We start from the raw sequence: 27,440 nt of genomic DNA, 5'->3' as shown, positions 1-27,440 counted from the left end.
CTGCCCTGAAAACGATCACTCCTTCCACTGGCTTATCAAGATGAAGGACATATTTGCTAAGAAGGTGTAAGGAATAGCAGAGATGCTGCCGCTGAGACAAGCAACATGGTGGCTATCTCCGCGGATCAGCCTGCGGCTTCTGCCGCGCGGTTACATGCTCAGGATATGCCTGGACCTTCCATTGCTCATAGGCTGAGGGCTACGCGCGCACGAGCAGAGCGACAGGACCTTTATGCAGCTAAGAGGGGAGTCAGCTGATCCTGCGGTCAGCTGACTCCAACTAGCTTCCGGATTGGCTGAGGGACTGGGGCGGCGCTGTGGAGCGTGGCTGGGTATATATAGAGCAGGCCTGTCAGTAGCTCCGTGTCTGCTGTTGCGAATGCTTGAGTGTGACCCTAGACAGTTCCCAAAGTGTGCTAGAACCAGCCGGAGCTGGGGATCCACACTTAGTCAGATCTGTTGATAGCTTAAAGTACTAATTTGAATTGTATTATTTGTTACTAGCTGATTGCCCGGCGTTGCCCGGGTATGTATTGGGCTGGTGTTGGCTCCACCCACTTTTCTAACGCTAACACACAATGGCCTCAATTCACTAAGCTTATCTCCTGTCTTTAAAGAACAAGCGGCACCCATGCTAACCTAGAAATAAAAAACACATATATAAGTAGATAAATACTACCTCTACTTACATAACAGATGTATTGTGCTATCCACGTAATGATTCCTGTGAATTTTATAAAGGAAAAGCAGAAAATCCTTTTCTAGGCAGTGGCCATCTTGCCAAGCTAATGCTGACATATCCTCCCTGACTCTTGTTTCCCCCCCCCTCCCTTCTCTTGCTCATTGTGTATTCATTAGCTGCCCTCCTCCCAGAGACTTTTTTTTTTTTATTTACACATCCAATCACTGAGTCACCTCAGCCTTGCTTGTAAACACAAGTGATCAGCTAGGCAGGGAAATAAATGGAAGAGGGGGAATATATTATAGATAAAAAGAACTCTCAGCATTCAAATGAACTCCCAGCATTCAAAAGAACTCCCAGCATTCAAAAGAACTCCCAGCATTCAACTTTTTGGCACTGTTTGGCACTAGGGCCAGTGCTCCTATAGTATGTAATAACTCCAAACCATAACAGCAGAAAAAAGTTTTGAATGCAGGATTAGCATCTTTATCACTTAATACACTCAGACCAGTTGCTGTTAAAATTTGATTTTTATGGTGACAATACCGCTTTAATAACATTTCTAGAGTTGTTACCATGGTGATAAGGCATGTAGTATTCAGGAAACATTTTACCTCAGGCAAACCTAAAGTTAACTCTTCTATCTTTAACTTAACTCTCCAATCCTTAAAATAACTCCAGCGTTAAAGACAGGCTGTTAATTAACTGGGTGTGAAAATAACTACAGAGGAGGTAACTTAAGGGATGAAGAGATAAGATAACTCTCCCACTGTGTGGAGGTAAGTTTTCTCTTGCCTTATCTCCAGCATGATTTTAGTGAATTGAGGCCATTGACTCAATGACCTAGTTTGTGAGCTTTGCAGTATTTAGCATCAATAATTTGCATTGAAATGAAACAAATGTGATTGACTGTAGCTCCACCCTCTGTTCTGAATTTGAACCCCAGTCACCCAATGACCAACTGTACCAGGTTTTAAGCTTGTGTCCTTAACCACTTCGCCGCCCGGGTACAGTATATCTACGCTCCTTTGGACTTCAGTTCCCCGCCCGGAGCGTAGATATACGCACCCCCCGCCGCTACCGCCGCTGCCCGCGCTCCTGCGATCGTGCACGCCGCTGCCCGCTCGCCCGGAGATCAATGAACGGGAAAATACATTCCTGTTCGTTGATCTCTGCCCCCGCAATGATCAGCATGCTTCTATGAGAAGCAGCCGATCATTGTGAAAAGACTCAGTTTCCCAGCCTCCCTTCCTGCAAGCGTCCTTCCGACGCTTGCAGGACGCCTGTAAAAAAAATGTGGCCATCTTGTGGCCAAAAAGTAATACTACACCCAAACACATTTTTCACATACAAATACATTATTATCACTATTAAATTTAACTCATTAACTCCCACACTCCCCAATTGTTACCAATATTTTTTTTTTGTAATATTAAAACAAATTTAAAAAAATTACAATAAAAAAAAAAAAAAAAAAAAAACTTAAATAGTTACCTTAGGGACTGAAATCTTTAAATATTTATATCAAGAGGGTATAACACTGTTACTTTATAAATTATGGGCTTGTAATTAAGGAGGGACACAAAACTGAAAAAAATGCACCTTTATTTCCAAATAAAATATTGGCGCCAAACATTGTGATAGGGACATAATTTAAATGGTCTTATAACCGGGACACATGGGCAAATACATTTCATGGGTTTTAATTACAGTAGCATGCATTATTTAAAGAGTAACTGTCAGGCTGCAAAAGCTAATTTAAACCTCTATTCTCCTGTGTTAAACAGTTTAGAAGGAAGCCAAAAAGGCAATACTGAAGTTAAAAATCCCTCTTACTTTTGATGTGTGTTGAACTGCAGGGCTGTTAGACCCAAGCTCCTAAGAGGCCGAGAGGCCGCATACCATACTGCAAAGCATTCTGGGGCTGCTTGGGTCCTCCCCTCGGCTGCTAGTGACAAGCTGTTACAACAGCGTGTAACCTCACAGCACTGAAAAATCTCCGGGCAGAGTACACTGCAGGAGCCCACTATTGTTCCTAGCCACATGGCTAATTAATATTCACGGCACAGTAGTGTTATTCATTAGGAGGTTTTCTGTGAGTGGAATCATCAGGAAGCAGGCAGGACATGACGACACATTTGGCTTCATAGGAGACAGACAAACATGGAACCTGCCATGAGCTGTCAGGAGCATCATTCTCTGCAAATACTATATAACAATTCTGTGAAATCCAAACGTGGACAGTGAAATGCATATGTAATGTAAGTACAGCCAATCTTTAGCTACTGATTTATGTGTTTTTTTACTCTGAGACCTTATACCTAACAGCTCCTCTTTAAAAACTATAAAGGCCGAAAACTGAAAAATAATAAATTTTTTCCCACATTTTTCCCTATTTTCCCATTAAAACACATTTAGAATAAAATAATTCTTGGCATAGTGTTCCACCTAAAGAAAGCCTAATTGGTGGTGAAAAAAACAAGATATAGTTCATTTTATTGTGATAAGTAATGATAAAGTTATCGGCGAATGAATGTAAGGAGCGCTGAAAGGAGAAAATTGCTCGGATGCTGAAGGGGTAAAACCCCTCAGTTGGGAAGTGGTTAACAGTGCAAGAATGGCAGCAATTGAATATTCCTCTTGAAAAGCATTAATTGAATTTGGATTGGCTTTTGTAGGCTCCACCCTCTTTTATGAATATTAATCCCAGTCACCCAGTCACCAACTGTGCAAAGTTTGAGAACCCTGCCGTTAACAGTGTAAGAATTGCTGCAGTTTACATTTTCCCAGTGAAATTTGTATTTGTCTCCGCCCATTGCTGACCCAGCATTGCCTGCGTATGTATTTGGCTGGTGTTGGCTATGCCCACTTTTTCTAACAGTAACAGACAATTACTTAATTACTCAGTGACCAAATTTGTGAGCTTTGCAGTCTTTGGCATCAATAATTTGCATTGAAATGAAACAAATCTGATGGGCTGTTTGTATCTCCACCCCTTTTCTGAGTTTGAACCCCAGTCACCCAATAACTAACTGTACCCAGTTTGGGGCTTGTGCCATTAACAGTGCAAGAATGGCAGTAATGAAATATTCCCCTTGCAAATCAATAGATGAATTTTGATTGGCTTTTGTAGGCTCCATCCACTTTTATGAATAATAGCTGATGAATCGGCGTTGCCTGTGTATGTATTTGGCTGGTGTTAGCTCCGCCCACTTTCTAACCCTAACGCACAAACACTCAATGGCCAAGTTTGTGAGCTTTGGGGTCCTTGGCATCAATAATTTGTATATTCCCATAGAAATTAAGCAAATCAGATTGGCTGTTTGTGACTCTGCCCCTCTCCGGCATTTGAACCCCAGTCACCCAATGACCAACTGTAGCAGGTTTGCGGCATCTATTATTAACAGAGCAAACATGGAAGCAATTTAAATATTCCCCTTGAAAATCAACAGGTGAATTTTGATTGGCTATTATAGGCTCCACCCACTTCCCATAATATTAATCTCAGTCACCCAGTGACCATCTGGGCAAAGTTTGAGAACCCTTGTCATTAACGGTGTAAGAATGGCTGCAGTTTATATTTTCCTAGTGAAATTTGTTTTTGGCTCCGCCCACTTTTTGTAACCTGGACACACAGTCACTCAATGACCAAGTTTGTGAGCTCTGAGGTCCTTAGCATCAATAATTTGTAATTTACCAGTGAGATGAAAAAAATCTGATTGGCTGTTTGTAGCTCCACCCCTTTTCTGCATTTGAACCCCCAGTGACCCAATGACCAACTGTACCAGGTTTGAGGCCTGTGCCATTAACAGTGCAAGAATGGTAGCAATTTAAAGAGAATCTGTATTGTTAAAATCGCTCAAAAGTAAACATACCAGTGCGTTAGGGGACATCTCCTATTACCCTCTGTCACAATTTCGCCGCTCCCCGCCGCATTAAAAGTGGTTAAAAACAGCTTTAAAAAGTTTGTTTGTAAACAAACAAAATGGCCACCAAAACAGGAAGTAGGTTGATGTACAGTATGTCCACACATAGAAAATACATCCATACACAAGCAGGCTGTATACAGAATTCCTTTTGAATCTCAAGAGATCATTTGTGTGTTTCTTTCCCCCATGCACTGAAGTTTCAGGCTGCTCTTTTCTTCTTGCAAACAGCTTTGCCCTTGTTTGTAATTCCTCAGTATGTGAAAGCCCAGTCAGCTCAGAGGACGATTTATCCAGCTGATTAGAGCAGCTTCTCTCTTCTCTCTTATCTAAATAACACACAGGCAGTGTGCATAGAGGGGCCAGAAAGGGTGAGTTCATAGCAGAACCACAACACTGAAGAACTTGGCAGCCTTCCAGACACAGGCCGACAAGTCTGACAGGGGAAAGATACATTGATTTATTACAGAGACTGTCATAGTAGAAAGTGCTGCAGTAAGCCAGAACACATTAGAATAGCTTTTGGAACATGTAGGATGATAAAAAACAGGATGCAATTTTTGTTACGGAGTCTCTTTAAATATTCCCTTTGAAAATCAAAAAGGTGAATTTTGATTTTCTTTTTAGGCTCTACCCACTTTTCTGAATATTAATCCCAGTCACCCAGTTACCAAGTTTTAAGCTTTTGGATTTCTGCCATCAAAATTGTGTGAATGGAAGCAGTTTATCCAGTAAAGTAATCTGATTGGCTGTTTGTGGCTCCACCCCTTTAGTGGATTTGAACCCCAGCCACTTCATGACCAACTGTAGCCGGTTTGAGGCTTCTGCCATTATTAGTGTAAGAGTGGCAGCAGTTTCAATATTTCCCTTAAAAATCAATAGGTGAATTTTGATTGGCTGTTGTAGGTTCCACCCACTTTCCTGAATATTAATCCCAGTCATCCATTGACCAACTGTGTCATGTTTGAGAACCCTGCCAATAACAGAATGGCTGAAATCAATCTAACAAATCTGATTAGCTGTTTGTGGCTCCGCCCCCTTTAGTGAATTTGGACCCCAGTCACCTATCAGGTAAGAGGCCTCTGCCATTAAGAGTGTAAGAATGGTAGCAATGTAAATATTCCCCTTGAAAATCAAAAGGTGAAATTTGATTGGCTGTTGGCTCCACCCACATTTCTGAATATTAATCCCAGTCACTCAGTGGCCCACTGTGTCAAGTTTGGGAACTCTGCCATTAACAGTGTAAGAATGGCTGCAGTTTATATTTTTCCCTGGAATAAAATGTAGTTGTTGGCTCCGCCCACTTTTTCTAACCTTAGCATACAGTCACTCAATGGCCAAGTTTATGAGCTTTGGGCTTTTGGTATCAATAATTTGTATATTCCCATTTAAATTAAACAAATCTGATTGGCTGTTTGTGGCTCTGCCCCCTTTCCGAATTTGAACCCCAGTCTTCCAGTAACTGACTGTACCAGGTTTGAAGCATCTGCTATTAACAGTGTAAGAATGGCAGCAATGTAAATATTCCCCTTGAAAATCAACAGGTGAATTTTAATTGGCTGTTGTAGGCTCCACCCACTCTTGAATATTCATCCCATTCACCCAGTGACCAACTGTGCAAAGTTTGAGAACCCTGCCAGTAACAGTGTAAGAATGGCTGCAGTTTATATTTTCCTAGTGAACTTTCTTTTTGGCTCCGCCCACTTTTTGTAACCTTGACACACAGTCACTCAATGAGCAAGTTTGTGAGCCTTCAGGTTCCTGGCATCAATAATGTGTGAATGGAAGCAGTTTATCCACCAAGAAAGTCTGATTGGCTGTTTGTGGCCCCGCCCCTTTAGTGAATTTGGACCCCAGTCACCCAATGCCCGACTGTAGCAAGTTTGAAGCCTCTGCCATTAACAGTGTAAGAATGGCAGCAGTTTTAATATTCACCTTGAAAATCAATAGGTGACTTTTGATTGGCTGTTGTAGGCTCCACCCACTTTCCTGAATATTAATCCCAATCACCCAGTGACCAAGTTTGCCAAGTTTGAAAACCCTGCGATTAACAGTGAAAGAATGGCTGCAGTTTACATTTTTCCATTTAAAATGAATGTCTGAAATTTCATTGGCTGTTTTATGCTCCGCCCACTTTTCCTGGATTTGTAACCTTGGTCACCAAGTGACCACCTGTGCCGAGTGTGGGGACTCTGGCTTGATTACTGTGAGAATGGCAGCCTTTTCCATTTTTTCCATTGACTCTAATGGGTGAAATCTGATTTACTGTTTGTAGCTCCGCCCATGTGTGCAGGGGGGCCGCGAGACCCCCAGAACATATCATCCCAGGTAGTAAGGGATCTGTATACCAAGTTTCGTTCAAATCGGTAAAGGCGTTTTCGCGTGATCGCGGCACATATGCACACACACACACACAATTTTATATATATAGATGACCTTCTGCTTCCTCTGACTATTCTCTCTGACTATTCTGTACCTTCGCCTATCTGATTCACATTGCCAACCCTGCCTGCCACTGACGTTGAATCAGCCTTCCGCTCCTGTACTGTATCTGTCCGCTTGTTGCCAAACTCTGCCTGTCTGACCACGCTACCCGCACCGGTGGGCTCTGACACTGGTGAGGGATTATAGTTCATACACCATCATCTCAGGTGTAGAATACTGTTACATACTTTGTGATACCAGCTCATTGGGTATCCTAGGCTGCAGTACTATCTGAGTCACTCACTTCTAGTTTGCAGTATTATCTGTGTCACTCACTTTTAGGCTGCAGTACTATCTGTGTCACTTGCGCCTAGACTGCAGTACTGTTAGTGCCACTAGGTTGCAGCACCAATTGTATCAACTACGCCTAGGCTGCAAGACAGTCAGTACCACCTACCCCCCAGGGGATCAGTGGTTAGCCTAACTGTGGTTGCCTCTCTTTGTACTGTGCACCAAACACCACCAGACTGCAGTACAGTCTGAATCACTTGCTCCACAGGTGATCAGCTGTACTGCACTATTGTGTTCCCTCTTTTGTGGTCATACACATTACATCTCTCGGCTGCAGTACGGTCTGTCTCACTCGTCCATAAAGTTAACACCAGCTGCAGTCCAATTGGGGTCACCCGCTCCTAGGGTGGGCCCTCTCCTCTGAGTTACTCCTACACGTTCTAACATTGGTTGTCCAGTGTCAGGCTATACTAGTATTATTGGTGATTCTGCAGATCACCACATAATCAGGCATAGCATCTGTATTATTGGTGATACTGCAGAATATTCTGTGTGCTGACACCTATCGTTACAGAAGGCTGCTGAGACACTTCCGCCACATCGAATTTCTGATTAGGGATGAAAGACCAATAGTTGTTATTCGGATTTCATCTGGTTAAATCAAATCACCTGTGCAGGGTGGGCGGGGTTAATCTTACCCATCATGACGTCTTCTTAGGTCCGTCCCTCGGCGCCTCCCACGATGTTGTCCACACGCGTCACGTGACTACAAACACTTCCTCCTTCAACCCGGAAGAAGGAAGGGTTTGTAATCACGTGACCGCCGCTTGGACCGCATCATGGGAGGCGCCGAGGGACAGACCTAAGAAGACGCCGGATTCCATCCGAAACCGAAGTTGAGCATCCCTATTTCTGACTTCCTTTGTGTTGAATTCAGGGACAAAGATTCCTTTCAGCTGAACTTTTCCGCTATCCGAACCCAACTGATGCGACTAAGCAGGATTATGGGGAGCGATTTCGGCTGAACGGAGATACTCAGGAGGACGGCAGGGGAAGCATCTGTGCTCATGCGGCTGGAGGAAGCCCCGGGTAAGTATAAAAGCTTTTATACTCAGATATCTGGTACACTAGTCATACCCAGAGTCCACCTGGAAACTTTTGGTCCCAGAGCCTTCTGTCATGCTGCTCCTACGCTATGGAACTCCTTACCTCAGCAGATCAGGACAGCTCCATCTCTGGACGTGTTTAAATCCAGACTGAAAACCCACCTGTTCAGTTTGGCATTTGCAGAAATATAATTTTTGTTGTGTGAATACTTCATCCTACTACCAATGCCTGAATCTGAGAGAGCCTAAGCGCTGCGAGTCCTATGGGAGAAAAGCGCTATAGAAATATTATTACACTTTGACCTCCTTAGCAGTAATCCTGAGTCAGGCTCTGGATGGAGATCCGCAGCTCGGATCAGTAATCCTGTGTCTGAGTGAGTTATATGCAGGAGCTGCTGCAGACCTCTCTGTGGTATGTTTTTTTGTTTTGTTTTTAGAGTCTTAAAGCTAGTGAAAAAATGGCATGGTTTTTAGACCTTAAATCTGGATATAGTCCTAATGCCAGGGAGGTTAAGGTGATTTTAGGTGTTGCATGTAGGGCCCATGCGGCGGATTGTATACATAGCTTTTCATTCCCTCACATCCATTCGGAGGCGTTTACAGACAATAGAACTTACCTCAGCCACCCTCTCCTCTTCTGAGGCCTCATTCTGCACACATGAAATAGATCGACGGTTCTGCTTAAGGGACTGAAATTCCTGGTACAGCACTGCAAAATGACAAACACCACTCATGCAAAACAGTGATACCATGGCAAGGAGATCAGGAAGGGGCATTATGGGAGATAACAGTACAGAGAGATAAGAGATCAGGATGGGGCATTATGGGAGATGGTAATAACACAGTACAGAGAGATAAGAGATCAGGATGGGGCATTATGGGAGATAACAGTACAGAGAGATAAGAGATCAGGATGAGGCATTATGGGGGATGGTAATAACAGTATAGAGAGATAAGAGATCGGGATGAGGCATTATGGGGGATGGTAATAACACAGTACAGAGAGATAAGAGATCAGGATGAGGCATTATGGGAGATAACAGTACAGAGAGATCAGAGATCAGGATGATGCATTATGGGGGATGGTAATAACAGTACAGAGAGATAAGAGATCAGGATGAGGCATTATGGGAGATGGTAATAACAGTACAGAGAGATAAGAGATCAGGATGAGGCATTATGGGGGATGGTAATAACAGTACAGAGAGATAAGAGATCAGGATGAGGCATTATGGGGGATGGTAATAACACAGTACAGAGAGATAAGAGATCAGGATGAGGCATTATGGGAGATGGTAATAACAGTACAGAGAGATAAGAGATCAGGATGAGGCATTATGGGGGATAACAGTACAGAGAGATAAGAGATCAGGATGAGGCATTATGGGGGATGGTAATAACAGTACAGAGAGATAAGAGATCAGGATGAGGCATTATGGGAGATAACAGTACAGAGAGATAAGAGATCAGGATGGGGCATTATGGGGGATGGTAATAACAGTACAGAGAGATAAGAGATCAGGATGGGGCATTATGGGAGATGGTAATAACACAGTACAGAGAGATAAGAGATCAGGATGAGGCATTATGGGGGATAACAGTACAGAGAGATAAGAGATCAGGATGGGGCATTATGGGGGATGGTAATAACAGTACAGAGAGAGATAAGAGATCAGGATGGGGCATTATGGGGGATGGTAATAGCACAGTACAGAGAGATAAGAGATCAGGATGAGGCATTATGGGGGATGGTAATAACACAGTACAGAGAGATAAGAGATCAGGATGAGGCATTATGGGGGATGGTAATAACAGTACAGAGAGATCAGAGATCAGGATAATGCATTATGGGGGATGGTAATAACAGTACAGAGAGATAAGAGATCAGGATGAGGCATTATGGGAGATGGTAATAACACAGTACAGAGAGATAAGAGATCAGGATGAGGCATTATGGGAGATGGTAATAACAGTACAGAGAGATAAGAGATCAGGATGAGGCATTATGGGGGATAACAGTACAGAGAGATAAGAGATCAGGATGAGGCATTATGGGGGATGGTAATAACAGTACAGAGAGATAAGAGATCAGGATGAGGCATTATGGGGGATAACAGTACAGAGAGATAAGAGATCAGGATGAGGCATTATGGGGGATGGTAATAACACAGTACAGAGAGATAAGAGATCAGGATGAGGCATTATGGGAGATGGTAATAACAGTACAGAGAGATAAGAGATCAGGATGAGGCATTATGGGGGATAACAGTACAGAGAGATAAGAGATCAGGATGAGGCATTATGGGGGATGGTAATAACAGTACAGAGAGATAAGAGATCAGGATGAGGCATTATGGGGGATAACAGTACAGAGAGATAAGAGATCAGGATGAGGCATTATGGGGGATGGTAATAACAGTACAGAGAGATAAGAGATCAAGATGAGGCATTATGGGAGATAACAGTACAGAGAGATAAGAGATCAGGATGAGGCATTATGGGGGATGGTAATAACAGTACAGAGAGATAAGAGATCAGGATGAGGCATTATGGGGGATAACAGTACAGAGAGATAAGAGATCAGGATGAGGCATTATGGGGGATGGTAATAACAGTACAGAGAGATAAGAGATCAAGATGAGGCATTATGGGAGATAACAGTACAGAGAGATAAGAGATCAGGATGAGGCATTATGGGGGATGGTAATAACAGTACAGAGAGATAAGAGATCAGGATGGGGCATTATGGGGGATGGTAATAACACAGTACAGAGAGATAAGAGATCAGGATGAGGCATTATGGGGGATGGTAATAACAGTAGAGAGAGATAAGAGATCAGGATGAGGCATTATGGGGGATGGTAATAACACAGTACAGAGAGATAAGAGATCAGGATGAGGCATTATGGGAGATGGTAATAACAGTACAGAGAGATAAGAGATCAGGATGAGGCATTATGGGGGATAACAGTACAGAGAGATAAGAGATCAGGATGAGGCATTATGGGGGATGGTAATAACAGTACAGAGAGATAAGAGATCAGGATGAGGCATTATGGGGGATAACAGTACAGAGAGATAAGAGATCAGGATGAGGCATTATGGGGGATGGTAATAACAGTACAGAGAGATAAGAGATCAAGATGAGGCATTATGGGAGATAACAGTACAGAGAGATAAGAGATCAGGATGAGGCATTATGGGGGATGGTAATAACACAGTACAGAGAGATAAGAGATCAGGATGAGGCATTATGGGGGATGGTAATAACAGTAGAGAGAGATAAGAGATCAGGATGAGGCATTATGGGGGATGGTAATAACAGTACAGAGAGATAAGAGATCAAGATGAGGCATTATGGGAGATAACAGTACAGAGAGATAAGAGATCAGGATGAGGCATTATGGGGGATGGTAATAACACAGTACAGAGAGATAAGAGATCAGGATGAGGCATTATGGGGGATGGTAATAACAGTAGAGAGAGATAAGAGATCAGGATGAGGCATTATGGGGGATGGTAATAACACAGTACAGAGAGATAAGAGATCAGGATGAGGCATTATGGGAGATGGTAATAACAGTACAGAGAGATAAGAGATCAGGATGAGGCATTATGGGGGATGGTAATAACAGTAGAGAGAGATAAGAGATCAGGATGAGGCATTATGGGGGATGGTAATAACACAGTACAGAGAGATAAGAGATCAGGATGAGGCATTATGGGGGATAACAGTACAGAGAGATAAGAGATCAGGATGAGGCATTATGGGGGATGGTAATAACACAGTACAGAGAGATAAGAGATCAGGATGAGGCATTATGGGAGATGGTAATAACAGTACAGAGAGATAAGAGATCAGGATGAGGCATTATGGGGGATGGTAATAACACAGTACAGAGAGATAAGAGATCAGGATGAGGCATTATGGGGGATGGTAATAACAGTAGAGAGAGATAAGAGATCAGGATGAGGCATTATGGGGGATGGTAATAACACAGTACAGAGAGATAAGAGATCAGGATGAGGCATTATGGGGGATAACAGTACAGAGAGATAAGAGATCAGGATGAGGCATTATGGGGGATGGTAATAACACAGTACAGAGAGATAAGAGATCAGGATGAGGCATTATGGGAGATGGTAATAACAGTACAGAGAGATAAGAGATCAGGATGAGGCATTATGGGGGATAACAGTACAGAGAGATAAGAGATCAGGATGAGGCATTATGGGGGATGGTAATAACAGTACAGAGAGATAAGAGATCAGGATGAGGCATTATGGGGGATAACAGTACAGAGAGATAAGAGATCAGGATGAGGCATTATGGGGGATGGTAATAACAGTACAGAGAGATAAGAGATCAAGATGAGGCATTATGGGAGATAACAGTACAGAGAGATAAGAGATCAGGATGAGGCATTATGGGGGATGGTAATAACAGTACAGAGAGATAAGAGATCAGGATGAGGCATTATGGGGGATAACAGTACAGAGAGATAAGAGATCAGGATGAGGCATTATGGGGGATGGTAATAACAGTACAGAGAGATAAGAGATCAAGATGAGGCATTATGGGAGATAACAGTACAGAGAGATAAGAGATCAGGATGAGGCATTATGGGGGATGGTAATAACAGTACAGAGAGATAAGAGATCAGGATGGGGCATTATGGGGGATGGTAATAACACAGTACAGAGAGATAAGAGATCAGGATGAGGCATTATGGGGGATGGTAATAACAGTAGAGAGAGATAAGAGATCAGGATGAGGCATTATGGGGGATGGTAATAACACAGTACAGAGAGATAAGAGATCAGGATGAGGCATTATGGGAGATGGTAATAACAGTACAGAGAGATAAGAGATCAGGATGAGGCATTATGGGGGATAACAGTACAGAGAGATAAGAGATCAGGATGAGGCATTATGGGGGATGGTAATAACAGTACAGAGAGATAAGAGATCAGGATGAGGCATTATGGGGGATAACAGTACAGAGAGATAAGAGATCAGGATGAGGCATTATGGGGGATGGTAATAACAGTACAGAGAGATAAGAGATCAAGATGAGGCATTATGGGAGATAACAGTACAGAGAGATAAGAGATCAGGATGAGGCATTATGGGGGATGGTAATAACAGTACAGAGAGATAAGAGATCAGGATGAGGCACTATGGGGGATAACAGTACAGAGAGATCAGAGATCAGGATGGGGCATTATGGGGGATGGTAATAACACAGTACAGAGAGATAAGAGATCAGGATGAGGCATTATGGGGGATGGTAATAACAGTACAGAGAGATAAGAGATCAGGATGAGGCACTATGGGGGATAACAGTACAGAGAGATCAGAGATCAGGATGGGGCATTATGGGGGATGGTAATAACACAGTACAGAGAGATAAGAGATCAGGATGAGGCATTATGGGAGATGGTAATAACACAGTACAGAGAGATAAGAGATCAAGATGGGGCATTATGGGGGATAACAGTACAGAGAGATAAGAGATCAGGATGAGGCATTATGGGGGATGGTAATAACACAGTACAGAGAGATAAGAGATCAGGATGGGGCATTATGGGGGATGGTAATAACACAGTACAGAGAGATAAGAGATCAGGATGGGGCATTATGGGAGATGGTAATAACAGTACAGAGAGATAAGAGATCAGGATGAGGCATTATGGGGGATGGTAATAACAGTAGAGAGAGATAAGAGATCAGGATGAGGCATTATGGGGGATGGTAATAATACAGTACAGAGAGATAAGAGATCAGGATGAGGCATTATGGGAGATGGTAATAACAGTACAGAGAGATAAGAGATCAGGATGAGGCATTATGGGAGATGGTAATAACAGTACAGAGAGATAAGAGATCAGGATGGGGCATTATGGGAGATGGTAATAACACAGTACAGAGAGATAAGAGATCAGGATGGGGCATTATGGGAGATGGTAATAACACAGTACAGAGAGATAAGAGATTAGGATGGGGCATTATGGGGGATGGGAGATACCTCAGTAGGAAGAGATATTTTATTTTCTCACTTACCCTGGATTTCCTTTGTAGAATTTTTCACATCATCCTGCCCAAGAAATACAGAAGAAATAAATACGCAAGCACTGTAGTGACTCTAAAGGGGCCCATACACTTACCGATTTTCCCGCCGATATACAGCCGATTCGATCACTGTGTGTCCGAACGATCGATTTCCATCCGAAATTGATCGTTCCCGTCGGTTACCGTCATTCCTGTCCGTGCGGAAGATTTTGCTCGATAGCCGGCGGGTCGGGAGTGCGTCGATAGCGGCGTTCGAATGCCCGACGACCGACGCTAGCGGCAATACATTAGCTGCTCCGGCCGGCGCGAGTCCCCGCTCTCTCCACTGCCTCTTCTCCGCTGGGTTCCGGCTGGCTTCACTTCTTTCTGTCCCAGCAGACGTTTAAACATTAGAGCGCCCTCTACTGTTTAAACTTCCCCCGGCAGGAAGTAGAGTGAAGCTGGAGCCCGGAGAAGAGACAGCGGAGACCGGGGGACTCGCACCGGCCGGATCAGGTAATGTATGCGGGGGCCCGGGGGGGGGGCCGCGGCAGCTTCACAGATTGTGAACGGTTTCAGGCTGAAATCGATTCACTATCTGTTTGCAGTAAAGGCAGCCATACGATCCCTCTCTGATCAGATTCAATCAGAGAGGGATCTATCTGTTGGTCGATCTGATGGCAAATCGACTAGTGTATGGCTACCTTAACACCTCATCAGCTCTAAGCATACAGGAGTCACAATGCAGGGAATTCCTGGTAGAATGATATGCAGACGGAATGAGGGGTAAGCTTACCTTTCTGGGCTTCCTTTTGTTCTCTTGTAGAAACTTTCCTTCCCACTCTTTCAGGAGAAGCTTCAGCTCAGAATAACGATCCATCTGAAGACCTGAAGAAGAAAACCCAAGAACTTCATGGTTGGGAAGTGTGTGGTCACTACAGGGGCGATTCCACACAGGAGGAGAGGGACAGATACTGCCAGAGCCAGGCTACATGACGGAATGGTATCTAGGGGCTGGCTATGGTCTCTAATGGGGGGCTGGGAACGGTGTCTAGGGGCCGGCTATAGTATCTAGCAAGGGACCCGGGAATGGCATCTAGGGGCAGGTTATGGTCTCTAGCAGGGGGGCTGGGAATGGTGTCTTGGGGCAGGTTATGGTCTCTAATGGGGGGCTGGGAATGGTGTCTAGGGGCAGGCTATAGTATCTAGCAAGGGGCCCGGGAATGGCATCTAGGGGCAGGCTATGGTCTCTAATGGGGGGCTGGGAACGGTGTCTAGGGGCCGGCTATAGTATCTAGCAAGGGACCCGGGAATGGCATCTAGGGGCAGGTTATGGTCTCTAGCAGGGGGGCTGGGAATGGTGTCTTGGGGCAGGTTATGGTCTCTAATGGGGGGCTGGGAATGGTGTCTAGGGGCAGGCTATAGTATCTAGCAAGGGGCCCGGGAATGGCATCTAGGGGCAGGCTATGGTCTCTAATGGGGGGCTGGGAATGGAGTCTAGGGGCGGCTAAAGTATCTAGCAAGGGACCCAGGAATGGCATCTAGGGGCTGGCTATGGTCTCTAATGGGGTGCTGGGAATGGCATCTAGGGGCAGGCTATGGTCTCTAGCAAGGGGGCTGGGAATGGTATCTTGATCACCCTAACCCTACACTTTCTCATAGACTTACATGAAAAGCATCTAGCGGGCCCAGCTGGCTCTAAATACTAACACCAACCTCACCTTTAACCCTAACCCCATCTTCAACTCTAACAATAGTTTGGGTTGATCATTAATCCTGTTCACCGTGTCCTAGGGACCCCAAATTTGGAGTGCATGTAGGTCAACATGCCCTCTACCTGCATACCAAATCTCAACAGCCTGGCCTGTTCCTAACGGCCAAGGAGTCAACCCAAAGTCCCTTTTTTTGCTGTGCAAGCTGGCCGAGGGGGGGAAAAAAATGCCATATCTGGCTAACCAAAAGTCCAAGCCTAACCAAAGATGCTATGCGCTCTCTGGGGGCTCCGAGGGCCCCTCACAACAACTTAGGGACCACCCTCTTATTCTCTAGTGAAGGAAACCCTGGACTGGGAACTCTTCTCAGACTTACATGACAAGTTTGGGTTAACTATAAATCCTGTTTATAGACTCCTAGGGGGCAACCCAAACTTCCTGTTTTGGGGTGCGGTATCTCTGGTTCTGGGGGTGCCTGTGACCCCAAATTTGGAGTGCACATAGGTCAATATGCCCTCTACCGGCGTACCAAGTTTCAAGAGTCTGGCATGTCCCTGACAGAAGAGGCCTCCAACCCAAACTTCCTCATAAACTTACATAGTTTGTTTTCCCTATAACCGTGTCCAGTGGGCTAAGCTGGGTAAAAATACTTGACAAAATTACTTAGGACCTCTATCACGAAAATCTTAAAATTTTAAATACATGTAAACATATACAAATAAGAAGTACATTTCTTCCAGAGTAAAATGAGCCATACATTACTTTTCTCCTATGTTGCTGTCACTTACAGGGGGTAGTACAAAATCTGACATTACTGACAGATTTTTAGACTAGCCCATCTTTTCATGGGGGGTTCTCAGGGTTTTCTTTATTTTTAAAAGCACTTAGTAAATAGCAGTTGCTCCGTTCAACTGCCAAAAAAGTGTGCAACGAGGAGGGAGGCTAGCCAGCATCATTGTATAAATCTTTTTCAGGGATTGTCTTTATAAAGAATAAAGGCCATGCCGAAAATCCCCTATGGAGAGATGGACTTGCCCAAAACCTGTCTGTAATGTCAGATTTCTAATACCCCCTGTAAGTGACAGCAACATAAGAGAAAAGTCATTTATGGCTCATTTTGCTCTGGAAGAAAAGAACTTATTAATTGTATGCATTTTACATTTTAAGATTTTTGTGACAGTTCCTCTTTAACCAGACACTTTTTCTCCATTCAGACTACTGCAGCTTTCACGTTTTATTGCTCGGTCATACAACCTACCGCCTAAATGAATTTTACCTCCTTTTCTTGTCACTAATACAGCTTTCTTTTGGTGCTATTTGATTGCTGCTGTGATTTTTAGTTTTTATTATATTCATCAAAAAAGAGATGAATTTTGTAAAAAAAAAATGATTTTTTTTTAACTTTCTGTGCTGACGTTTTCAAATAAAGTAAAATTTCTTATAAATGTTTGTCCAAATTTATTGTGCTACATGTCTTTGATAAAAAAAATAATCCAATAAGTGTATATTTATTGGTTTGGGTAAAAGTTATAGCGTTTACAAACTATGGTGCCAAAAGTGAATTTTCCCATTGTCAAGCATCTCGGACTTTTCTGAGCACCTGTCATGTTTCATGAGGGGCTAGAATTCCAGGATCGTATAAATACCCCCCAAATGACACCATTTTGGAAAGAAGACATCTGTAAATGACAATTTATTTTTATTTTTTTTATTATTATTTTTTTTTTTACACACAATTGTTCGTTTACAGAGGTATTTCTCCCACCCAGCATGGGTATGTGTAAAAATACACCACAAAACACATTATACTACTTCTCCTGAGTACGGCGGTACCACATGTGTGGCACTTTTTTGCACCCTAACTGCGCTAAGCGGCCCAAAGTCCAATGAGCACCTTTAGGCTTTCACAGGTCATTTTGAGGCATTTGGTTTCTAGACTACTCCTCACGGTTTAGGGCCCCTAAAATGCCAGGGCAGTATAGGAACTCCACAAGTGACCCTATTTTAGAAAGAAGACACCCCAAGGTATTCCGTTAGGAGGATGGTGAGTTCATAGCAGGTTTTATTTTTTGTCACAAGCTAGTGGTAATTGATTTTTCTTGTTTTTTTTTTTTTTCACAAAGTGTCATTTTCCACTAACTTGTGCCCGCTTTGAGATACGTGTTCCTTTTTTTCTTTCTCTGCCTGAAAGAGTTAAATATCAGGTATGTAAGTGGCTGACTCAGACAGGAAGTGACTGCAGTGTGACCCTTACTGATAAGAAATTCCAACTATAGAACACTTTCCTAGCAGAAAATGGCTTGTGAGAGCAAGAAAGAGATAAAAAGGGGAATTTCTTATCAGTGAGGGTCACACTGTAGTCACTTCCTGTCTGAGTCAGGACTGAGTCAGCCACTTACATACCTGATATTTAACTCTTTCAGGCAGAGAAAGAAAAAAAGGAACACAGCCTAGTTATTTGTGTGCTTGGCACTGTTCATACCCATGTCTATCTCATGTCATATGTCACTTCGGGTATCCTTTAAAGAAGAAAATCTTAAAATTTATAACACATAAATAAGTAGTACATTTCTTCCAGAGTAAAATGAGCCATAAATGACTTTTCCCCCATGTTGCTGTCAGTTACGGTATGTAGTCGAAATCTGACATTACCAACAGATTTTGGGTTAGTCCATCTCTTCATGGGGGATTCTCAGCATAGCCTCTATTCTTTATAAAGACAATCCCTGAAAAATATTTATACAATGATGCTGGCCAGCCTCCCTGTTCAAGTACACATTCTTGGCAGATGGACGGAGCAAGCAACTGCCATTCACTAAGTGCTTATAAAAATAAAGAAAACCCTGAGACCCCCCCCCCCCATGAGAAGATGGGCTAGTCCAAAACCTGTCGGTAATGTCAGATTTCTACTACATACTGTAAGTGAGTAATTTATGGCTCAGTCTACTCTGGAAGAACTTCTTAATTGTATGCATTTAAAATTTTAACATTTTCCAGACAGAGGTCCTCTAAGTCCATTTTTTTGCAGGACAAGCTGGCCGAAGGGAAGGAAAGACATATTTTATACAGGGAAATCCTGAATTTTTCAGGCTGCTGCTACAGCGGTTGGAACAAAACCTAGTTTGTCAGGCATGTGTACATTGCCAAATTGTTCTTGCCTCTGGTGCTACAGTGTAGGCAAAAAAAAGCAGCGTGTACATGTCAATTCCCCCTCTGATCAGGACCTTGTCGTGGTGAAGGGGCTCTCAATGGTCTATATCAGTGATGGCTAACCTTGGCACTCCAGCTGTGACAAAACTACAAATCCCTTCATGCCTCTGCTTCCCTGAGGTATGCTTAGAGCTGTCAGAGTATTGCAATGCCTCATGGGACTTGTAGTTCCACCACAGCTGGAGTGCCAAGGTTAGCCATCACTGGTCTATATCATTGTGTTGGCACATCCAAGACAATAAGTTCGTTATTACATTGTGGACAGACTAAATTTGCTCTGCTGGATACATTTTGGCAAAAACATTTTATCATGCTGGCCTCAGGTGATCAATAACACTGGGCCCACACTGCAGAATCAGCGGTTTCTGGCCACTTAATTGTCATTGAACTACCTCAGCCCGACCATAGAGGCTGGAAAACCGCGATCCCCTGCACTCCCATGAATGTGCGCACAAGCACGGCTCCCATTACACCCCACTACACAAAGACTGCCACTGAGAGGACTAACATTTATGTCCTGGAGGTGTCAACTAGTAACACCACAGATTCACTCCCCTGAGGTTATCACTAATGCTCTTAGCAGTTGTTTGCAGTGCGTTTGGTCTGTCAGTGTGAGGCGGGCCTAACCCTCACAGTACCTGATGGACGTGAACACACGCCGGACGATTTACAAATATAGGAATGTAATGTGATTTCTGTGCTTTAGAGATCAAAACATGACTTTACGTCAACTCTGTAATGTTTGGTGGTACTTTTGGCATGGACCCCCCTCCGCAATGCCCCCTACAGGTGTCAGGCCCCTCCCCCTCCGCAATGCCCCCTACAGGTGTCAGGCCCCTCCCCCTCCGCAATGCCCCCCTCCAGGTGTCAGGCCCCTCCCCCTCCGCAATGCCCCCTACAGGTGTCAGGCCTCTTGAAATAACTTTCCCATCACTTTTGTGGCCAGAAACAGTCCCTAAAGGTTTTAGAATATACCTGCTTATTGAAGTTTATGGCGGCTCAAAAATGTGAGGTTTGCGACATCACTACACAGACCTGAACCCAGAACTTCTTCTCTGCTGTAAAAGATAAGCAACAGCATAATAAACTTTAACAAAAAACATTTCTTTGCTGCATCTGATAGAAATCCTGCAATAAATCTGTGGTGTCTCTACTTCCGGCTTTCTTAAAAGCCAACAAAGGGTTAAAATTCTGTGTTTACATATTAGCCCCTCTGCCATGCCAGTTAGCTGACACAGGGGAGAGTAAAATTAAAACTAGTGATTAGTGACAGATGAGGGGGCGGGGTCAGACAGGCTTATCTCTCTACATACACACAGTGGAGGGATCAGATTACCACTAGTGATTAGTGACAGATGAGAGGGGCGGGGTCAGACAGGCTTATCTCTCTACATACACACAGGGGAGGGATCAGATTACCACTAGTGATTAGTGACAGATGAGGGGGGAGGGGTCAGACAGTCTTAGCTCTCTACGTACACACAGGGGAGGGGTCAGATTACCACTAGTGATTAGTGACAGATGAGGGGGCGGGGTCAGATACACACAGGGGAGGGATCAGATTACCACTAGTGATTAGTGACAGATGAGGGGGAGGGGTCAGACAGGCTTATCTCTCTACATACACAGGGGAGGGATCAGATTACCACTAGTGATTAGTGACAGATGAGGGGGAGGGGTCAGACAGGCTTATCTCTCTATATACACAGGGGAGGGGTCAGATTACCACTAGTGATTAGTGACAGATGAGGGGGCGGGGTCAGATACACACAGGGGAGGGGTCAGATTACCACTAGTGATTAGTCACAGATGAGGGGGCGGGGTCAGATACACACAGGGGAGGGATCAGATTACCACTAGTGATTAGTCACAGATGAGGGGGGAGGGGTCAGACAGGCTTATCTCTCTACATACACAGGGGAGGGATCAGATTACCACTAGTGATTAGTGACAGATGAGGGGGAGGGGTCAGACAGGCTTATCTCTCTACATACACACAGGGGAGGGATCAAATTACCACTAGTGATTAGTCACAGGTGAGGGGGCGGGGTCAGATACACACAGGGGAGGGATCAGATTACCACTAGTGATTAGTGACAGATGAGGGGGGCGGGGTCAGATACACACAGGGGAGGGATCAGATTACCACTAGTGATTAGTGACAGATGAGGGGGCGGGGTCAGATACACACAGGGGAGGGATCAGATTACCACTAGTGATTAGTCACAGATGAGGGGGGGGGGGGTCAGACAGGCGTATCTCTCTATAGACACAGGGGAGGGATCAGGTTACCACTAGTGATTAGTGACAGATGAGGGAGGCGGGGTCAGATACACACAGGGGAGGGATCAGATTACCACTAGTGATTAGTGACAGGTGAGGGGGAGGGGTCATATACACACAGGGGAGGGATCAGATTACCACTAGTGATTAGTCACAGATGAGGGGGAGGGGTCAGACAGACTTATCTCTCTATACACACACAAGGGAGGGATCAGATTACCACTAGTGATTAGTGACAGATGAGGGGGCGGGGTCAGATACACACAGGGGAGGGATCAGATTACCACTAGTGATTAGTCACAGATGAGGGGGAGGGGTCAGACAGGCTTATCTCTCTACATACACACAGGGGAGGGATCAGATTACCACTAGTGATTAGTCACAGGTGAGGGGGCGGGGTCAGATACACACAGGGGAGGGATCAAATTACCACTAGTGATTAGTGACAGATGAGGGGGAGGGGTCAGATACACACAGGGGAGGGATCAGATTACCACTAGTGATTAGTCACGGATGAGGGGGCTGGGTCAGATACACACAGGGGAGGGATCAGATTACCACTAGTGATTAGTGACAGATGAGGGGGGGGCGGGGTCAGATACACACAGGGGAGGGATCAGATTACCACTAGTGATTAGTGACAGATGAGGGGGGCGGGGTCAGATACACACAGAGGAGGGATCAGATTACCACTAGTGATTAGTCACAGATGAGGGGGGAGGGGTCAGACAGGCTTATCTCTCTATACACACAGGGGAGGGATCAGATTACCACTAGTGATTAGTGACAGATGAGGGGGGAGGGGTCAGACAGGCGTATCTCTCTATACACACAGGGGAGGGATCAGATTACCACTAGTGATTAGTCACAGATGAGGGGGAGGGGTCAGACAGGCTTATCTCTCTACATACACACAGGGGAGGGATCAGATTACCACTAGTGATTAGTGACAGATGAGGGGGAGGGGTCAGACAGGCTTATCTCTCTAAATACACAAAGGGGAGGGGTCAGATTACCACTAGTGATTAGTCACAGATGAGGGGGAGGGGTCAGACAGCCTTAGCTCTCTACATACACAGGGGAGGGATCAGATTACCACTAGTGATTAGTGACAGATGAGGGGGCGGGGTCAGATACACACAGGGGAGGGATAAGATTACCACTAGTGATTAGTCACAGATGAGGGGGGAGGGGTCAGACAGGCTTATCTCTCAACATACACACAGGGGAGGGGTCAGATTACCACTAGTGATTAGTCACAGATGAGGGGGAGGGGTCAGACAGGCTTAGCTCTCTACATACACAGGGGAGGGATCAAATTACCACTAGTGATTAGTCACAGATGAGGGGGCGGGGTCAGATACACACAGGGGAGGGATCAGATTACCACTAGTGATTAGTGACAGGTGAGGGGGGCGGGGTCAGATACACACAGGGGAGGGATCAGATTACCACTAGTGATTAGTCACAGATGAGGGGGGAGGGGTCAGACAGGCTTAGCTCTCTACATACACAGGGGAGGGATCAGATTACCACTAGTGATTAGTCACAGATGAGGGGGCGGGGTCAGATACACACAGGGGAGGGATCAGATTACCACTAGTGATTAGTGACAGATGAGGGGGGCGGGGTCAGATACACACAGGGGAGGGATCAGATTACCACTAGTGATTAGTCAAAGGTAAGGGGGGCAGGGTCAGATACACACAGGGGAGGGATCAGATTACCACTAGTGATTAGTGACAGATGAGGGGGCGGGGTCAGACAGGCTTATCTCTCTACATACACACAGGGGAGGGGTCAGATTACCACTAGTGATTAGTGACAGATGAGGGGCGGGGTCAGATAAACACAGGGGAGGGATCAGATTACCACTAGTGATTAGTGACAGATGAGGGGGGGGGGGTCAGATACACACAGGGGAGGGATCAGATTACCACTAGTAATTAGTCACAGATGAGGGGGAGGGGTCAGACAGGCTTATCTCTCTATACACACAGGGGAGGGATCAGATTACCACTAGTGATTAGTCACAGATGAGAGGGAGGGGTCAGATACACAAAGGGGAGGGATCAGATTACCACTAGTGATTAGTCACAGATGAGGGGGAGGGGTCAGACAGGCGTATCTCTCTATACACACAGGGGAGGGATCAGGTTACCACTAGTGATTAGTGACAGATTAGGGGGGCGGGGTCAGATACACAAAGGGGAGGGATCAGATTACCACTAGTGATTAGTCACAGATGAGGGGGGAGGGGTCAGACAGGCTTAGCTCTCTACATACACAGGGGAGGGATCAGATTACCACTAGTGATTAGTGACAGATGAGGGGGGCGGGGTCAGATACACACAGGGGAGAGATCAGATTACCACTAGTGATTAGTCACAGATGAGGGGGAGAAGTTAGACAGGCTTATCTCTCTACATACACACAGGGGAGGGATCAAATTACCACTAGTGATTAGTCACAGGTGAGGGGGCGGGGTCAGATACACACAGGGGAGGGATCAGATTACCACTAGTGATTAGTGACAGATGAGGGGGGCGGGGTCAGATTACCACTAGTGATTAGTCACAGGTGAGGGGGGCGGGGTCAGATACACACAGGGGAGGGATCAGATTACAACTAGTGATTAGTGACAGATGAGGGGGCGGGGTCAGACAGGCTTATCTCTCTACATACACACAGGGGAGGGGTCAGATTACCACTAGTGATTAGTGACAGATGAGGGGCGGGGTCAGATACACACAGGGGAGGGATCAGATTACCACTAGTGATTAGTGACAGATGAGGGGGGGGTCAGATACACACAGGGGAAGGATCAGATTACCACTAGTGATTAGTGACAGATGAGGGGGGAGGGGTCAGACAGGCTTATCTCTCTATACACACAGGGGAGGGATCAGATTACCACTAGTGATTAGTGACAGATGAGGGGGAGGGGTCAGATACACACAGGGGAGGGGTCAGATTACCACTAGTGATTAGTCACAGATGAGGGGAGGGGGTCAGATACACACAGGGGAGGGGTCAGATTACCACTAGTGATTAGTCACAGATGAGGGGAGGGGGTCAGAAACACACAGGGGAGGGATCAGATTACCACTGGTCATTAGTGACAGATGAGGGGGAGGGGTCAGATACACACAGGGGAGGGATCAGATTACCACTAGTGATTAGTCACAGATGAGGGGGAGGGGTCAGACAGGCTTATCTCTCTACATACACAGGGGAGGGATCAGATTACCACTAGTGATTAGTCACAGATGAGGGGGCGGGGTCAGATACACACAGGGGAGGGGTCAGATTACCACTAGTGATTAGTCACAGATGAGGGGGAGGGGTCAGATACATACAGGAGAGGGGTCAGATTACCACTAGTGATTAGTGACAGATAAGGGGGGAGGGGTCTGATACACACAGGGGAGGGATCAGATTACCACTAGTGATTAGTGACAGGTGAGGGGGGCGGGGTCAGATACACACAGGAGAGGGGTCAGATTACCACTAGTGATTAGTGACAGGTGAGGGGGGCGGGGTCAGATACACACAGGAGAGGGGTCAGATTACCACTAGTGATTAGTGACAGGTGAGGGGGGCGGGGTCAGATACACACAGGAGAGGGGTCAGATTACCACTAGTGATTAGTGACAGATAAGGGGGGAGGGGTCTGATACACACAGGGGAGGGATCAGATTACCACTAGTGATTAGTGACAGGTGAGGGGGGCGGGGTCAGATAAACACAGGGGAGGGATCAGATTACCACTAGTGATTAGTGACAGATGAGGGGGCGGGGTCAGATACACACAGGGGAGGGATCAGATTACCACTAGTGATTAGTCACAGATGAGGGGGGAGGGGTCAGACAGGCTTGGCTCTCTACATACACAGGGGAGGGATCAGTGACAGGTGAGGGGGGCGGGGTCAGATAAACACAGGGGAGGGATCAAATTACCACTAGTGATTAGTCACAGGTGAGGGGGCGGGGTCAGATACACACAGGGGAGGGATCAGATTACCACTAGTGATTAGTGACAGATGAGGGGGGCGGGGTCAGATACACACAGGGGAGGGATCAGATTACCACTAGTGATTAGTCACAGGTGAGGGGGGCGGGGTCAGATACACACAGGGGAGGGATCAGATTACCACTAGTGATTAGTGACAGATGAGGGGGCGGGGTCAGACAGGCTTATCTCTCTACATACACACAGGGGAGGGGTCAGATTACCACTAGTGATTAGTGACAGATGAGGGGGCGGGGTCAGATACACACAGGGGAGGGATCAGATTACCACTAGTGATTAGTGACAGATGAGGGGGGGGTCAGATACACACAGGGGAGGGATCAGATTACCACTAGTGATTAGTGACAGATGAGGGGGGAGGGGTCAGACAGGCTTATCTCTCTATACACACAGGGGAGGGATCAGATTACCACTAGTGATTAGTCACAGATGAGGGGGAGGGGTCAGACAGGAGTATCTCTCTATACACACAGGGGAGGGATCAGGTTACCACTAGTGATTAGTGACAGATGAGGGGGGCGGGGTCAGATACACACAGGGGAGGGATCAGATTACCACTAGTGATTAGTCACAGATGAGGGGGGAGGGGTCAGACAGGCTTAGCTCTCTATATACACAGGGGAGGGATCAGATTACCACTAGTGATTAGTGACAGATGAGGGGGGCGGGGTCAGATACACACAGGGGAGAAATCAGATTACCACTAGTGATTAGTCACAGATGAGGGGGAGGGGTCAGACAGGCTTATCTCTCTACATACACACAGGGGAGGGATCAAATTACCACTAGTGATTAGTCACAGGTGAGGGGGCGGGGTCAGATACACACAGGGGAGAGATCAGATTACCACTAGTGATTAGTGACAGATGAGGGGGCGGGGTCAGATACACACAGGGGAGGGATCAGATTACCACTAGTGATTAGTCACAGGTGAGGGGGGCGGGGTCAGATACACACAGGGGAGGGATCAGATTACAACTAGTGATTAGTGACAGATAAGGGGGCGGGGTCAGACAGGCTTATCTCTCTACATACACACAGGGGAGGGGTCAGATTACCACTAGTGATTAGTGACAGATGAGGGGGCGGGGTCAGATACACACAGGGGAGGGATCAAATTACCACTAGTGATTAGTCACAGATGAGGGGGGAGGGGTCAGACAGGCTTATCTCTCTATACACACAGGGGAGGGATCAGATTACCACTAGTGATTAGTGACAGATGAGGGGGAGGGGTCAGATACACACAGGGGAGGGATCAGATTACCACTAGTGATTAGTCACAGATGAGGGGGCGGGGTCAGATACACACAGGGGAGGGATCAGATTACCACTAGTGATTAGTCACAGATGAGGGGGAGGGGTCAGATACATACAGGAGAGGGGTCAGATTACCACTAGTGATTAGTGACAGATAAGGGGGGAGGGGTCTGATACACACAGGGGAGGGATCAGATTACCACTAGTGATTAGTGACAGGTGAGGGGGGCGGGGTCAGATACACACAGGAGAGGGGTCAGATTACCACTAGTGATTAGTGACAGGTGAGGGGGGCGGGGTCAGATACACACAGGAGAGGGGTCAGATTACCACTAGTGATTAGTGACAGATAAGGGGGGAGGGGTCTGATACACACAGGGGAGGGATCAGATTACCACTAGTGATTAGTGACAGGTGAGGGGGGCGGGGTCAGATAAACACAGGGGAGGGATCAGATTACC

General features: G+C 45.7%; 1 protein-coding gene across 3 annotated transcripts in view; it reads right to left on the bottom strand.

The window, feature by feature from the left end:
• RECQL4 (RecQ like helicase 4) overlaps nucleotides 1-27,440 on the bottom strand; it is a 219,395-nt gene that overhangs the window by 186,733 nt on the left and 5,222 nt on the right. For 2 of the 3 annotated variants that reach the window (XM_068271053.1, XM_068271055.1), the window contains exons 2-5: nucleotides 20,379-20,461; nucleotides 15,278-15,369; nucleotides 14,494-14,527; nucleotides 9,047-9,138 (exon numbers count right to left, since the gene is read on the bottom strand). In XM_068271053.1, coding sequence (XP_068127154.1) covers nucleotides 9,047-9,138; nucleotides 14,494-14,527; nucleotides 15,278-15,361 — 210 coding nt within the window. In that variant the 5' untranslated portion in view covers nucleotides 15,362-15,369; nucleotides 20,379-20,461. The remainder of the gene's footprint in view (nucleotides 1-9,046; nucleotides 9,139-14,493; nucleotides 14,528-15,277; nucleotides 15,370-20,378; nucleotides 20,462-27,440) is intronic. The other variant, XM_068271054.1, reaches the window with a different exon arrangement.

The sequence above is a fragment of the Hyperolius riggenbachi genome, chromosome 2 (assembly GCF_040937935.1).
Source record: "Hyperolius riggenbachi isolate aHypRig1 chromosome 2, aHypRig1.pri, whole genome shotgun sequence".
Lineage (NCBI taxonomy): Eukaryota > Metazoa > Chordata > Amphibia > Anura > Hyperoliidae > Hyperolius > Hyperolius riggenbachi.
The sequence above is the reverse complement of the archived record's forward strand: the minus strand, read 5'-3'. Positions and strand labels throughout refer to the sequence as shown.